General features: G+C 35.2%; 1 protein-coding gene across 1 annotated transcript; it reads right to left on the bottom strand.

Moving 5' to 3' along the window:
- Positions 1-3,030: 3,030 nt before the first annotated feature.
- Positions 3,031-11,870, bottom strand: LOC112955444. Its single transcript, XM_026048762.1, has 8 exons — positions 11,817-11,870; positions 11,317-11,394; positions 10,362-10,441; positions 9,753-9,979; positions 7,433-9,180; positions 7,128-7,320; positions 4,759-4,906; positions 3,031-3,156 (listed from the first exon to the last, which is right to left on the bottom strand). Exons 4-8 carry the CDS (start codon positions 9,961-9,963, stop codon positions 3,051-3,053), a joined length of 2,406 nt encoding a protein of 801 aa, XP_025904547.1. The 5' UTR covers positions 9,964-9,979; positions 10,362-10,441; positions 11,317-11,394; positions 11,817-11,870; the 3' UTR covers positions 3,031-3,050.
- Positions 11,871-17,196: the final 5,326 nt, after the last annotated feature.

The following is a 17,196-nucleotide window of genomic DNA, read 5'->3' as shown; positions in this document are numbered from 1 at the left end:
CTGTGATTCTGTGTGTGTTTGCAAGTTTTTGTCTTTTTTAGTCAAAGTATACATCAGTCCTACCTAGCTTGCACACCGTAAAGAAGCAATCAAAATACCATTTCAATTCTAGTAAGTGGTATTTTATAACACTTATCACCTTACTTCACCTTACTTGATTGGCAAAATCAATTATTACTTACATTGTGGGTARATTATTCCTGTGAGGAGCCGGGTTTCCAAGTTCTGAGTCTAGGAGACAGTCAGGTGGATCCACATGAGCTGCTCCACGTGGTGCACCTTGCTCCATGCACTGGTACAGGTCAGGTGGGAGATCCACACGAGCTGCTCTGCAGGCCACTCCTTGCTCCATGCCTTGATTTGGATCAGGTGGGAGACCCATATGAGGCACTGCACAGCCGCACCTTGATCTGTGCCCTGATTCAGTTCAGGTGGGGCAGCAGGTGTTTACCCTTTTGCTTTGCCAGAGACTCGGGATAGACTCTATAGGCTTTTAGTGTCTCAAGAAGTGTTTGCCRCTCTCCAAGGAGGGAGGCTGCCTTTGGGTCACTGCCTGTACACTTACCCCCAGGGTGACTCCTATGCAGCGGCTGGATCATAAACACTGTGTGCAGTTAACGTYCGACAGTCCTCCTGTGCCCAGGCTGATTCACCAGGACTGTGCAATCAGCTTCCTGTTACTTTTGTTCTTCGCTTGCTGCTGGAACAAGTGCACTCCTGTCCTTGAAGCTGGTCCAGCAAGGCACCCTGTGCTACTCCCTGTTTGCTGATAGAACCCTGCACTGCTGTCCTTAAAGTGAGCCTCCACATTCAACAACAAAATTTTAATTTACTAGGCCTCTGACTTACAAGCCCCCTTTTTTTTTTCTCCCTTACTAAAAATCATTATGGAGAGGATGCTGCAATCAGAACCTAAAACAAAAAGACATGTTTATTTCTTTGAAACCACAGAAGTACCTTATCCAATTTTGGGTAAAAGAATTTGAATTGTAAAAAAAAAAATCTTTTATGTAAAAGAATTGGAATTGTAGCATAATATTACAATTGCAATATTTCTCTTGTAGAGAAACCATTACTTAAGTCCAGTTAGTGAATTGGACCTGTTTTCTATTAATACATTTTCACATTTTCTTTTTACTGTTTTGCRTTTCCCTCAGAAAAAGAGAGACTTTTATGCAAGTATGTGATTTTGGTTACTTTGTAAGTTACAAAGTTTGTTTTGTTACTTTATAAGCACTGACTGAACTCTGTGTTAATTCTTTAGTGTTAACATACAACCCCAAAAAGTTACAATTCACCTTTCCTTAACATTTAAAAGTCAGTCAGTGCTTACCTTATAAGCACTGACTGAACTCTGTGTTAATTCTTTAGTGTTAATGTAYAACCCCAAAAAGTTACAATTCACCTTTCCTTAACATTTAAAACTAACCATGCAATTTATTTACTTGGTCTTTTAAAGAAATACTCATATTTTAAGATGTCTTTTTTAAAAGATATATTGCATTCCTACAAAGCAAAGTTGCAGCTTAGTCTTTTGCTGTTTTCTGCCTAATATTGTCTTTAAATAACAAGAAAACAAATTAATCTATGTCAAAGTATGAATTAATACCAGCTGAAAACAAGAAAACAAATTAATCTATGTCAAAGTATGAATTAATACCAGCTGCAAACAGAAGTCTTCTTAAAGGTAAGATAAAACATAAAATATGTAAAAAAATTTTAATAACGTTTGAAATTAAATGAAAAACAACTTTGAAGCTATGAAAAAAGCTATTGAATATACCTTATACTCATGAAAAAGTGTCCAAATTCAAAACGTTCCAAGTGTCCTGATGAAGACTGATTTTTGTCCAAGGCAACTGTACTTTGCTTCTATGGTGCCAAAAAAGGAAACACAATTTATAACAAATATTTCTTTTGCTATTCAAGTATCAGAAACGATGACTGTAGCACAGAAATGTGGACTACTTTAATTAAAAAATTGTAACTTTTTTCCAAATAATTAGAATTGTATAAAGTATCCTGTAATTACTTATWAATAATACTGAATAAGAACAACATCTACTTTCCCATTCATTTCTGCATCTCTTCATAATGATCTTGTTGATGTACTTGCAAGATCAACGTCGCATAGTCACATTTCGGAAAGGAAAAAGAGTGTTTCACACATTCTCAAGTAATATTTTTAACACTCTGTTTTGCAATATGCAGTGCCTGAATGGTAAATTTCTTCCTGGAGGATTTTTCATGTTAGTGGAATAAGCAARCTTTCTTTTTCCATAGGGCCCTGTGTGAACACATCTTATTGTCTTTACTCATACACAATCTTTGCTCAGGAACTGGTGACCACAAYTAGGATGAGCCCTCTCCGTTAGGGATCACTGTCCCATAAATAAAACTACTTCAGCAAGACTTAATTCCAAGTTCATGAATGATGAATTGTCCTCTAGAACTTGGAAATTTTGCTCTGGGGCTACAGACTCGAAAAGAACAAACAAACGACAAAAAAAAAAAAAACCCATCACACAAACAAACCAACCCCCCTCCACACACCATGGAATTATGACTTAATATTTGTAAATAAAGCCATTTTTATACTTGGATTTATCAAAATTTTGGATGCTTGTTTGTTTTTAAAATGGAGAATAAATCTGTTCACTATAAATATGAAGGACTCTGTGTAATTCATAAGGAAGATTTATTTTTATTCTCATTAAACCTTAAAACTTTTCCTTACAAATTAAGAAATGCTGCAAACCCTTCAGGCTATAACTTACTGATTGAAAATATGTACCCCACTGAAATCCCACCTGTATTGTCTTTCTCAAGTCAGGCATTTTGTGTCACTTGAATATAGGCTCCTACCAAGAAAATTCCACCCTGGCAGGTGTGTTTTACATTTACTATCAAAGAACAATAAGCAGTCTGCATCTTTTTTTTTTTTTTTTTTAAACAATAAGCAGCCTACACCTTTTTTTCATTTTCTTGAGGGTGGGAGGGGAGGTACACATTTTAAAATATTGTTCATAAAGGCGATTCTCTTGTCTTCTTCAAATAAATTTTGATTTACTTTTAAAGCTTCTTTTATTCTTTACTTTATAGACTGGAGAATCCAGAAATTCTGTATCTGTAAATTGATCTCCACGCCTTAATTTGCTGTAAACAAAAGAAATAAATGCAATAGATGAACAATTCCAAAAGGTAAATTCTATCAGTGAAAGCTTGGTACACAAAAGAAATTAAATCTGTGAAAAAAGTATGAAATAGCAAGATACAGACAAAAGTTATTTTCCAAAAACAGTGCTAAAAACTTACTATTTTTATGTGAAGCATATCATATTAATTACATGTGTAATTGTAACTTACTCCTTTAAGACAAAATGCAAAAGAGGATCTAAACCACATATCTAATAGAATCCATTTGGACAGTCTATTTGAAAACGTAAAATATAAAGAAAAAAGAGTACCTAAAATCTCAAGTGAAATACAATTTTTTTTCTTACTGTTACTGGCTTATTGTCTCTCTCCAGAAATACAGAACTTAATCATTGTGGGATCTAACAGGGGAAGGTGTCAATACTATAATACTATAACATTATTTTAGCATGTAATTCAGATCAGTAAAAGAAAAACTTAACTCTAGTCTTTCTGCATTTCTTTTGCAGTTTTATGGCATAAATATCTTAAAAATATTAGGAACTAGTAGTATGAAAAGACACTTTCTTTGCTATTCTTTGCTCCTGTTTTTCCTTAGTTTTCCTTGCTGTTGTTTGCTTACTTATATATGTAAAWAAAAATACATATATTTTTGTCCTCAAAACATGTTCTCAATGCATGAGAACATTAGTTTAATTCTCTTTTTCAGTTCATAGATTTATTTTCTTTTATTATACTTTAAGAAAATYTTGATAATGTCTTTCGCTCATGGATGTGTACTCTACTAATGCATAAAAGCAGAGAGATGATTTTTGCTTTAAATTAATATTATATTGTTTCTTATCATAACATAAATCTCTCAGAATACATCTTCAAAATTAATCAMCCTAAAAGTCAATCAAGATTTAGCTTTACTCCATTTGATGTAYATGCAAATACATTATTTTCCTATGCAAGTACTTGATACTTAAATTGCCTTTAAAATTTTAATAGCTATTACATAATTTCCTTCCTATCTTCTTAACAAATATGGAAAGCCTGATTTGCRTTACTGAACTTGGTAAGAACATGGAGAGGTAATTAACTATCAAATGCATCTGAAATTCAAATGATTGCTTATATTAGATACAGTTAGTTGCAGCAAAAATGTTGCATTCCATAACACTAACACAAAATTGTCTTGGCACATGGCAAGATTAAAAGAACATTATTAAAGTGAAAGGTTACATCACAGTTCAACGTTTACAAATATACATCCCAAAGGGTTTATGACATATTAAACAAAGAACTCATCACTTTTCACCATAGTTTAAAATAAGAAAAGTATAAAATTACTAGAATAAATTAAAAATTTTATATTTGGATTTTAGCTTTTAAGTCAGCATTCTTCAGTACTGCTTCGGCCCGTGGAAATCCTGTTGTAACAAGAAACAACATCAATACTGATTTTACATTAGTATTTACATCAGTATTAAAGTATCCTTCCAATCAAGTTTAGAGAAAAAATTGTGTTGAAGATTTATTTAGCAAAATAAAAATCTTTATTATGGATAGTTCTGTACTAAAATAATAATAATAATAATAAAATTTACTTACACCTACCTGTTTATTTTGGGTTCTTTGTAGCAGAGAGTGGCTCTTTCTCGTCTAGCACGTACTACTGAATTTTCTTGTAAAGTTTGGGGGGATTTAGGCAAGGATGTGCGAAAAGGTACATCAGCATTTGTCAGATCTTGCAAACCCTTTCTCTCTGTGAATGCAGTAGTTTATATGCTTCATTCTAAACATTTTCTGAATCAGTAAGTAAATTTTCAATTCATAATTACTTTAATTTAGTATTTATTTCACATGATTGGTTGCTGCTCCTAATCTGAAGATGCTCATCAAACAATGGAATATGTCAGCAAAAACACTGCCACTACAGCAGCTTTCKCCTACTCTAGTATGAGTTGTCTGAGGACTCAGCTAGCTACTTAAGGTTTCCCCAAAGCTATTGCTACACCCAGAATAAAAGTAAAATTGCAAACAGGTCACAGCCTTGAATGCAAAGGGATGGCACAGGTTTATAATTCAAAGATTCAATCTGTATGAAGTTACAAAGAATCACATTTTCCAACTTTATGATAGCTTTGTTAAAAAAAAAAAAAAAAAAAACAATCTAGTGAGGCTTTAAGTGAACCGTCACTTAAATGAATGACCAATTATCTGTTATGTCTACCCTGAAATGAATAAATTATAACACTGACTATTCATATGTTAAAGAAAAGATTTTCTTTCTTTGCAGTAACATCAATATCTTGCACACTCTTTAAATGTTCAAACTGATTGTAGTTTTCCTAATTATACTTGTAAGTATACATTGTAGTTGAAGTGACTTTGGGCAGCTTGCAATAAGTCCTTCATGACTTACAGGAGCAAAAAGTTTCTTTTTTTTTTTTTTTTTTTCCTCATTTGTCAGAGTATGCTTTTTCTTTAACGAAGAGCACTGTCTCTTTCATTTAAATGACAGGAGGTTCTCTCATGATGAAAGACCTGACTGTCCCAACTCTGACTGTCCCACAAAACAATCTCGACTTGGATGAACTTTAAATGAGAATGATCAAAAAGTTTCTTTTTTTTTTTTTTTTTTTTTCCTCATTTGTCAGAGTATGCTTTTTCTTTAACGAAGAGCACTGTCTCTTTCATTTAAATGACAGGAGGTTCTCTCATGATGAAAGACCTGACTGTCCCAACTCTGACTGTCCCACAAAACAATCTCGACTTGGATGAACTTTAAATGAGAATGATTAGAAACTTTTGTGCCAGGAGATTTTCAAGACCTACTTTTAAGCATAGCTCAAGAGAGTGATGCAGAGGAGCTGGGGTCATCAGAAAGCACTGCATTTCTTTTCGTCCTTTTAATTCCAAGTACAAYGTACATGTTTTTGAACTATATTTAAATGAATGAAGATCAAATGATTAACTTGCTTCTTTTAAAGTCAATAGTCTTCAATACTGCTGATCAGAAGGCTTTATTAACTTCATTACCATGGAAAATAATGAAGTTATAGGACTCTATTCTACCTTCAAAAGAAATCTAAAATAGGAAGAAGCAGCCACAAACTACCAAAGGAATCTTGCAGTGTTCTGCTCTTATAAAATAGGAGATTTGTCAATAGTTTCATGGCATTCAAGTGAAGCAAGAGCAGTATTAGACTAAGAATTCAGGTTTAGAATTCAGAATTAAATCTATTGACCTGAGCTAGGAAACTGACTCTAGTATAGGTGTGTTACTTATATACTCATTTACTACCTTTAAAGTAATYTTACTGTATGATAAATTAATTCAAAAGTTTTATCTTATAGTTTATTGTAAAGTTTGATTTTTTACCTTAATATTCCTTATTTTAAAAAAATCATATGCAAGTATATTCATAAACAGATACTCCAGAAGAGCTGCTCAAAATACCTTCTCTAAAGGCCCTTGCTATTTCTAATTCTCTTTGAATTAGTATTYCTATAGAATTACAGATTAAATCTGTAAACCTAGTTACTGAATTTTGCCTCTATCCTCCATACACGAATGGAGCAATGTAGTTCACCGATCTCCCTTTTGTGCTAAGGCCCAAATTATTTTTATCTTTTTATCCCTAACTAATCCTATCACTCTTTTGTAAAATTAGTACAGGCTCCAAATTTAACTCCTTTTCAAGAATGTAGACTACTTGCAACTGCCTGCCTAAACATCATCCTGGAATATAATACAAAAGAATAGGAATAGTAATTACAACTTGAGAATATATCATGACTGAGAATACGACAGAGGATATGAATAATGACAGTGATTTTCTGTCTTACCTTCCACTACTCAGATTTTAGCCAGTCTAAGCAAAGAATAAGAATGGGATATTATTCAGTGAAGATTTGCTACCACTATTCCAGGAATTATGCAATTGTAAAAAAGCTCTTTTTTCCATCCTCCATAAACTCACCATGACAAGCTGTCAGAGACTTTTTACAAGTTTCTGTAGTAGTGYTATCCAATTTCTTCTCTGCTATGTCAGCATCCAGTGTTTTAGAATGATCATTTCTTCCATAGATTTCATATTTTTTCAGGTTAGACAAGTTAGACATTGAAACATTATGGCAATCAACAGATGGCAGTTCCATATAGGGAAGACATTCCTGAAAAAAACTACCTGAATTTAATGACATGTTCTCAGAGCAATCTACATCTAAGATTTAAGAATTCTGATTTTTGTGCTGTAGGCTTTAACTTATTTATACAGGGGCTTACCTCAGGCAGGACTTTCTCCTTGTCCAAAATATTTTCCTYGCCTTGGTCAACATTCCTAACATCCTTCTCTTTTGGTTTGATCTCAGTAAGATCAGAAATAAAGCTCTGTTTAGTCTTCTTTTGATCATCAGTAGAATTAATAAAGTAAGGTTTTCTATGTGCGATTGATGTGGAATCTATCTCTTTCTTTAAGATAGCAGATTTCTGATCAGCCTTTTGTTTTGTGGAGGAACTATCCTGCAGTGCAGTCATAGCTACACCAGCCTGAGAACCTAAGGCTCCTTGTAGTAGCTTTGTTTTAGCTATTTTATTTCCAYGGACAACATCTATATGCAATGAGTTTTTACTTTTTAACCCTTCAGATCTACAAAACGTGAATTGCTTACGGTTTTCTGTTGGTACTATGCATACTTTCCATCTAGCTTTTGCTAATGTACATTTTAATCTGCCTGGTGAAACATTACTCCTTCGGTCTATTTTCTGAATAACTTTATGAACGCTATCATTTTGACTTTCTCCTCTTGGTCTGTAACTGCGTTTTTGATTGCATTCATTCTTTACAACAYTCTTCTGCTCTTCTTCTCTTTCACTGTCACATTGGCATATCTTTGTTTGAGACTTTTCTGAACCATGTTCTCTATACTGCCCATTTTCCTCTCCACAGTATTGTGCCGAGTTCCTTTTAGAAGGATTCTGCAAGGCTTTTCTATTTATTTCTGGGCTGATATGTTTCTCACTTGTATGTAGAAACTTCTGCTGCAAAGACGATGTATTAAAGATGTTACCTTGCAACAGACAACTTTCATCACAATAAACTTCAGGTGGTAATTTATTAATAGATGTGTTAGAGTTTGCTTTTTGTACCTTGTTTTCCTTATCTTCAAACCATTCTGGGCAAAAGTCTTCCTTTGTTCCCTCTGGTTTCCTTGGACTCATGAGGTTAACCAAGTATGGCCTTCTGGTATCTTTAGCTTTATTTAGGCCGTCTTGTGCTCGATAATATTTGCTRGTATTTTTAAAACTCTGTTGAGCTAAGGAATGCCTTGTAGGTAACTGTCCTGATTCTGTCTGGTTTTTGGATATTTCAATTCCTAAGTCATTAGTTTCTGAATCTGTACTACTGTCTGTCTTAGGGTGTATTCCTTCTGCATATGAATTGGAACTTGTTTTAGGCTTGCCTTTAGTTTTTTCTTTAGGATGTTTTACTCTTCTGAAATTTGCTGATTTGCTGATAGAAGTGGCACTGCTGTTTTTATTTTGGTGCAGTTTATCTTTTGATGTAACTGAAAGTAGCTCACCTACATTACTGGCAGTCAGCTCCATATCAGCATCATAAACGGTTTCTTCAGACTTGATCTTGTCTACAGGAATCTTAAAATCAGTGTTACAGTCACTGCTAAGTGGAAGGGGTGAAGGAATACTGTCAGACAAGTCACTGGGTCTTGCCTGCAAGTTCACGTCACTGGTGTTGCTGCCACTAATACCACAGTGAAGTAGGTTGGAACTGTGTATTTTATCAAAATTCTTTAGATTATATTGAGGTTTTGACCTATCAGGTACTGCATGCTGCTTTCTCTCAGTCACATTTTCACAGAATGCAGGCTTCTTTCTTTCAGACACATTTTTACAGAATGGCAATGAACCATCAGTATGTTGTTTTGCTAGCTCCTCCGACTGGCCCAGATATTGTGCATTTTCGGTGCGAGTCAGGAAGTCATTGTAATTTAGCGCTGTACCTAACTGATTTTCTGAAAGCAAAGAGAGAAATTTCAGCAGTTTTGGGAAAAAGAGAAAAAAAATAGAGCAGAGCTTTTAGCATCAGACAGAATACTGAAGGTTAGACCATTGGACCACAAGCATGGAAAACGTCAAGATGATTTTTTCTAATCAATATACCTTCTCAATATTTCGACATATGAAAAGGTTACTTAAGAGTTCATGTTGCCTAATACCAAAGTGAGATTTTTGCAATTAAGTATGAGTAAAAAATTATTATTTGACCGCTTATTATTATGTTAGCATTATTCAGTTTGTGTTAGTTTTTATTATTATTTTTTTTTTCCTCACTTTTCCCCCTGTGAATATTATTCTACAAATTATTCTCAGGACACCTATACTTACAGCATTCTATACATAAAATTACACCTTCTATACCTTCTTCTTACACCTATACATAAAGCACTTAAGCATTCTATTCCCAATGTGTTAGCACTTCCAGACTCTTATCATAGAGTCTATATTGCACAAGAAGGAATGAATCACCAAGCACAGTGTCTGTGACCTCTGAAAAACTTATCACCCATAGAGAAATTCATTATACCTTTTAAAAATGCGTTGGTGTCAACAAAGGCTTCCACCTGGTCTATTCCATCTGACCTGGGGTTGTTTTTATTAGACTGTAGCGATGGTGCAGACCTGGGCTGAGCTGAGTTTACCTCCTTTGACAAAACAGTACTTTTACAAGAATTTAGTACTTCAGAAGGACTATGCTGTTCTTCTGCATTAGATGTTGCAATTAAGGGAAGGTTCATTGGCAGTTCCAGAGATCTAAAAAGAGGAAATTTTACTGTGAAGAGTACTATATTTTACATCATAACATTCACTTAATACAGTCCCTTAGCAATGTATAAAACAGAAAACAGGAACTCCAGTATGAAATGTGATTTACTTCTGGCTCTATCTTAGGTAAAATATATTTTTTTCAGATAAAAATACTTGCTTTGCATTGAATAAACTGGTTCTTTGTGATAATTCACCAATCTTTTTCTACCAGTACTGCTCATAATTCCAAGCCACAAATAGGTAATTTCTGAATTGGAAGATGTCTTTCTCATCACTTCAAAAACATTGAAATGTACATTTTTAGTTGTAAAATAATATTAAAATCTATGAATTCTTAGCAAATTCCACGTTTAATGCAATCACCTACCTAGCTGATTGACTGACGCTAAGTTGGTCATGAGTACAGCTGCTTGGATGATCTGACAGAAGAAGAGAACTCTGAAGATTCTTTTGGAAAAGAACAGTGGGGAAGTAAAAGAAGTGAATATTCTCCTAATTTTAAATATTAGAAATATCCCCCAGAAACAGCATTAATGGACAAAAATAGAAATACTGATCAAAGTTACATGCTATTTAGTGGTTCACTGAATAATTCTAACTTTAGCATATAAGGTACATATACAAAAGGGTATATCTGAAAATATATTCCTTCAAGCATACGAAATAACTTGTGTATGCTTGAAATGTATCTTGAAAAATATCTTACAGCAAAATCTAGTTAATTGCAACCCAAAGCACTGTAGATTTTTTTCCATTTCCAAGTATATTATAGAAGCGTAAACCAACATTAAACAACTATTTAGAACAGGCAGTAAAATCATTATTTTGCTAATACAACACAGGCAGAGAGAAGTAGACGCCAACCACTTAACTGTAATTCTGTCATGACAGAAGCACTGATACGGGCTATGTTTTCTGGCAGAGTTACCATCTGTGAGGTATTTATTCCTGCCCCTGCTCACTCCTCCACTAAGCAAGCAGAGCACAGTAGCTCAGTAGTGAAGAATGACACGTACTGCTGTGCTGCACGTTACTTTTAACAACAGGATGTCATCAGGTCTCATACACAACCTAAAAACCCTATGGTTTGATCTCGTTTACAAAGAATTTTTGTTTGGTTGGTTTTGTTTGTTTTGCACAAAACAGCAAAATTTCCAATGACTTCATTGAGGATTTAACCTCAAACTTTAAAACATTTACCTCAATTGTTTAAAATGCATTAACTGATTTCAACATTCCAGTCATTCAGTATTTAGACAATATTATTCCAGGAAAAGAGCTAGATATCATAATAGTGCAAAAAAAAAAAAAAAAAAACTTACCTCAGAAAGACTGCTTATTTTTATTGCATTTAAGAGGTTACTATTCAAAAAAGCTTCTATTTCTCTAAGAGTTTTATTCTGTATATACAAGAAAAAGAATTAAAGAAACAAATAAAACAAAATTGCTTTTAAACGGCTACTGGCTTATTTTAAAAGAAATGATATAAAAGTTTTAATTTTTTACACTGAAAGACAAATTAGCTTTTTATACCATTGCAGTACTGATAAAGATGAAAGTGCCACTAAAATAACCATGTATCGACCCATTTTGTCCATGCATCAATGGACAAAAAAAGTGACCACATACAAAAAAAACCCCAATAACAACAAAAAAAAACCCATGAACAATAATTTGCCATGATATGCTATAACTTCACAAATTTCGCTCCAAGACTTGAATGCTTTAGACTACCATTTTAAGAAGTAATATTATGCTTCTAAAGAAAAACTAAAGTTTGGTTCAGCTGTTCTAATGTTAAGTGATACTATTTACACCATACCAAACAGTTTAGTTTTCGACGAAGCAAGATATTATGAAATTGCAGCTCTTCCGCTTCTTTCTGAAGAAAAATCTTCTCATTCTTTAGCTTCCGAGACTTTTCTTTTTCTACACTCAAAGCCAGAGCTAATGCTTTATTATTTTGTTTTAAAGATACTTTAGAAATAGATGAGTTATCTAAAGGAAACAAAAATCATATCATTTTATTTCCATCAGCTTAAGTTCCACACTCACTCTGTATGAACTACCACCATCTAATAAGTTTTCTATCAATCCAGTTTGTTGGAAGAGTAGCAAAGCCCAATATTTTTGATATGAAATTACTTCTAGTTGCATAATGTTTCCAAGATTTCTCTGTCAAGTTAACAGCACAGATTCTGCTCTGGTTTGGATTTTTAATGTAACTGTATTTTAGGAAGAAAGCACTTTAACATAAGTTTTTATGTCTGTAAAGCTATTCATTTTTAAGTGCTTAGTGCTTTAAGAAAAATGAATAGCTTTACAGACATAAAAACTTATGTTACTTATTTTATAAATTTATTTATATATAGATTACAATTTTATATATAAATTATAAATTTTATAAATTCATTTATATTTATATAATTTTTATTATGAATTATTATCAATTACTATCAATTACTATTAATTATTATCAGTTATTATTAATTATTATCAATTTAAAAATTTATAAAAAGAAAACAGAAAACAAACAAATGCATGTTTTCCTACAATGAAAAAGTACAAAAAATTTGGGCAGAAATGTGAGATTCACCACGAGGAAGAAAGAAATTTTAATGAGAAATTAAATTACAACTTTCACTGCTGTTTAAAAAAAAAATCTATTCATATCTTTCATAAAATATTGTAGAACTTTTTATTATTTTCCCTGTGCAACATATTAATGCAACATTTTAACAATATGCTGCTAAATTTTTTGGCTTCATGCTTACGCTACACACATAGCTATAGGGAAATACTATTTTCTTCCATTGAAAAATGGTAATTTCGGCATAAAAACATAGTAAGTTCAAACATCGATATTAACAATAGCTCTTACGATACCAGTCACAGAAGAGAAGTCGTCACACAGTTAACCGTATTGTTCAAATTAGGGAGTTTGTAAGTAGTGATGCACCGCTACATCTATAGTTTCCCTTAAATGTCTAAGACAAATAACTCATGGAGGTTAGAAATGCATCAGAGTATAACACTGTCTTTAAACACTGTCCATGCCAAAGACCAAGCACTGAAAATATTTAAAGACTGAGATAACTAATTTATGTATTTTAACCTTCAGACTGTCCTAAAATTCTCAACATACTATATTAACATTCTCAAAACCGGGAGCAATTCAGGTATTTTACTATTCCTTTTTAATTCACTACCCTGCAAGAAGTAAATGGCTTCCACTTTACCAGGACTTACTTATTAATTTAGCTTTTATTTTATACGCTAGCGAAGTGTTCAGTCTTGCAGCTTGCAACGTTCTATCCTTCTTCATACGTCCTTTAGCAGCATCCATGGTTAAAACGGCAGATGTTTCAGCAGTTTCTCGGTCATTCATCATCAAAATGAACCTGTATCTTCTCAAGAGGAACACCCACACAATAAAAACATGSTTTTGCTCACATTTTTTTAAGCTGTAACCCTTCATCAGGCCTTATTACCTCTGGAATGGAGAGAATGGTTCCAGTTTTCAAGATGTTGGCTACTACCTAAAGCGGAACTTCCGTTCAAGTTCAAAGTAACATTATAACAGAGACTGACTAAAATATGTAGCTAATAAAAATGAAGAGTGAAAAGATTACAGATATTTACCTTGTCTATTCTCTTAACGAATCCAGTTTTACACTTGAGAGAAAAAAAAACCAACTACTACTACTTCATAATGTAACCAATCTTTTTTTTTTTTCCAATACAAGTTTTACAAGCTAAATTTTTAAATAAGCAACATCAATTTATTCCTTTCTCCAGAATCCAAATGCTGTAGCCATTGGACCACGCCCCACACATTTTARTGCTCCTAAAGCTAGCTGAAAAACCCAAAAGAGTAAGGCTTTAAGAAATGCTTGGTTTATAAGAAAAGCTGAGATATCTTTCCACACATTAAGATCTAAAATTTTATGAAAAACTACAAACCGCGCTGGCCTTGTTTTAAAACATCAACATTTAGCACCCTAATCTTAAGTCTTACGTAACTGTATGCTCCAAGAGGGCAAGAACTAGGACTAGACACGAGTGCCCACGCAGCCGAGACTCGTCCCTGAACACGAGTGGGCAAGGGGCTGCTTTCCCCCACAAAGGGCTTCCAGGAGGCAGCTCTCCAGCAGGCGCGGCCGTTGGCCGTTACCCGGCGGCCGTTACCCGGCGGCCGTTACCCGGCGGCCGTTACCCGGCGGCCGTTACCCGGCGGCCGTTACCCGGCGGCCGTTACCCGGCGGCCGTTACCCGGCGGCCGTTACCCGGCGGCCGTTACCCGGCGGCCGTTACCCGGCGGCCGTTACCCGGCGGCCGTTGGGCCACGCCCCGCGYGAGGGGKGGGGGTGGCAGCTGCCTCGAGGCGCCGGCCGGGCTATGGAGCCCGGCGCTCACGCGAGGCACCCAGCGAAAGTGGAGAAAACGTGTTCAGATGCCACGTGTTTTGACGTAGCATAGAATAAAAGCTGTTATTTGCTAAATTCTTTGTACCTGAYTTGAATGCATACAACACAATGCCAATAAACAAAAAGTTCAAAAGTGCATCCAATTGAACTAAATAGGTAAAATTCCAACTTACCACAGCTTTTTGCTTTTTTTTTTTTAATGTTGATCCAGATCATGAAATCCAAGACATGACATACTCACACTAGCATTTCCCGYCCTAGGAGAGGTTTGGGGTTATTTGGCCTGTTTTTTAAGGACTTCCTTTGCATTAAAAGGAGAAGTCCACTCAATCCCCTTGCAGTGGAAAGCTGGACATCTTTTTGGCTGATCTTTAGCTAGTAGCCATAGAAGAAACAATGCAAGTACCACTTAAAGAATTTTTCTTTCCTGCATTTTCTTAATTTCTGTAGTAATTAATTTATACTTAATATAAGATAATAGAGTCATTTCTATAGTAATTTCCCAGTATGGCTTTGAAGTTACAAAATCCCATATGGCTATAGGAGCCCTTTAAAAAAATAAAAGATTTAATCTAGTACGCCTTTCCCATTACATTTACCCTCAAAAAGGCACCCTCGGAAGCACCTGTAGCCACTGTGAGACTACAACTGTTTCACATGTACAAATAAAAACACAATTAATGTCATGTAAGGGTACAAATAATAGCAAAGTCAGTCAAATAAATATAACTTACTGCCTTACCTTTCCAGCAGGCAGTATGTTTCCTCTRTCCAACCAAAAGCTTCCATCTGGTTTTAAAGTGGTCCAGCTCCTGAAGGAGCAGTCATCAATTTGCTTCCATTTAATGTTTATGTTACTACTGCTGACAATAAACTTTTAAAACATAAATATTATAATTCCATAGGGGGGTCATTCTTTCCTTTAAACTCTGCAGAGGAAATCCTGCACTGTGTTTTACATGTGAAAACTTAACAGTTACTCAAAGTGAGGGAGAGCCAAAAGCACTGCCAAATTTCTCAGTCTATATATCTTAAGAATTTATTTACAGTAGAAATCTGKTTTTCAGTGATTTGGGATCTTAAAACTGGCTTTTAAATTGTGCAGACAAAAACTATAGCGTGTCCCACAACTTAGTAGGTATTAGAAAAGAGAGGGAGCTGAAAGCAAGACAGATGCAGGCCTGTTTGAAGAGCCCTAACCATGTGGCAATAACATTCTTGTCATGTGTATTATATGATTAATAACTGGATTTTATTGGACATTAGCTCACAATTAAAGTGTATTGTTAAAACTTGAAGTTGGGCTATCTTTTGTTGTGTTTTCTGGATATATAGTTGGTTTGTATACTTTCAAGCAAACTTCATGGGAGCACAGAGCTCAAGCCTGTTCACCTTTACATATAAATACTATAGATGTGTGGCATATGTATCAGTATATGGCCTTACTGTATGGGACAGGAGAAGAAACGGCTCAGAATCCTGTTTTGCCTTGGGAGCAGAATTTGCTAAACACATTTTAGAAATAAAGATCAAGTCTTAAAACCATTTTCTGTCCTTATCTGTATTTTTAGTAAGCACTGAGGGGCAAAAGTACAACATGAATCTTGCTCTATTTTTTTTCATTTTTCAATTGCTTACGAATGCATTTTGGTGAACAAGCAGCTATATTACAGACATAAGCAATTTTTAAGATACTGTTTCTTCATGTGTGTGTGAAATGTCTGTGTGAGGGTGAAAGACCTTGCGCACATTTACCCATGCTTTTTTGGGGAGCAAACTATTATTGCCTTAAAAGGCATACAAGGCTGAAGCTGCTGTATTTCAAAACAGATAAGCTAATTGAGCAGAAAATGTTGCTGTCAAAAACTGAATGTCTAAAAAGGAGCCAGAAGAGTCCTAAAACTTTATTTGAATAAAGGGAGAGTCCATCAGACGTATTCCTGTAGGGTCTCTCAAGTTGCTGGAGGTTGCAGCCCCCTTTTTATCCTGATTTCCTGACCGAGGTGGCCATCTCCCTTTCCCCACTGGCCCAAGTACTCAGAAGTTACAGCCTTCCCCACTCCCTCTACCCAAATCCCTCCCTCCTTCCACGTGTTCTCACCTAAGGTCCCCGACTCTTTGTTCCCATCACTCCAGGCTCTGCTCAGTCTTCCCCCTGCATATATTCCTTTGTCCTGCTCAAGAATGAGGAGCAATTTCCTCCTCTGCAAAGACACAAACTTACAAACTTGTGTATGTGTTCCGCTCAAAAAGCCCTCCTTTTTCTCCTTTTTTTTTTTTGGAAGTGCAGTGGACTCTGCACAGATTATTAACTAACCACCTGGGTTCAGTAGGACTGGCCACCCACAGATAGTCTTCATACCCTCCTGGACTCCCACAGACCCACATTTATTCTCCTGGCCCACTCCCAAGCAGAGGCCCAGACCCAACCAGGTGCAGATCTACGGGGAGTTAGCCAGGGCTTTCCATCCTCTTCCTTCAAATGAGAAGTCCAGATTTCTGGAATCTTGGAAGTCTTTAACTCTGGTATGATGAGTACATCCATGCTCAGCCATCTTGATTGATGTTTCTGTGGTTAGTAATACCTGATAAGGTCACAGAATCACAGAATCACAGAATATTCAAGGTTGGAAGGGACCTTGAAAGGTGATGGAGCGGTTCATCCTAGAGAGAATCTCCAGGCATATGGAGGAGAAGAAGCTGCTGAGGAGCAGTCAGCATGTATTCACCAAGGGGAAGTCATGTCTGACGAACCTCATAGCCTTCTATGATGGG

This window comes from Nothoprocta perdicaria, unplaced genomic scaffold (genome assembly GCF_003342845.1).
Source record: "Nothoprocta perdicaria isolate Ctin4 unplaced genomic scaffold, notPer1 scaffold_11, whole genome shotgun sequence".
NCBI lineage: Eukaryota > Metazoa > Chordata > Aves > Tinamiformes > Tinamidae > Nothoprocta > Nothoprocta perdicaria.
Note: the sequence above shows the minus strand (reverse complement) of the source record. Positions and strands in the feature narration are given on the sequence as shown.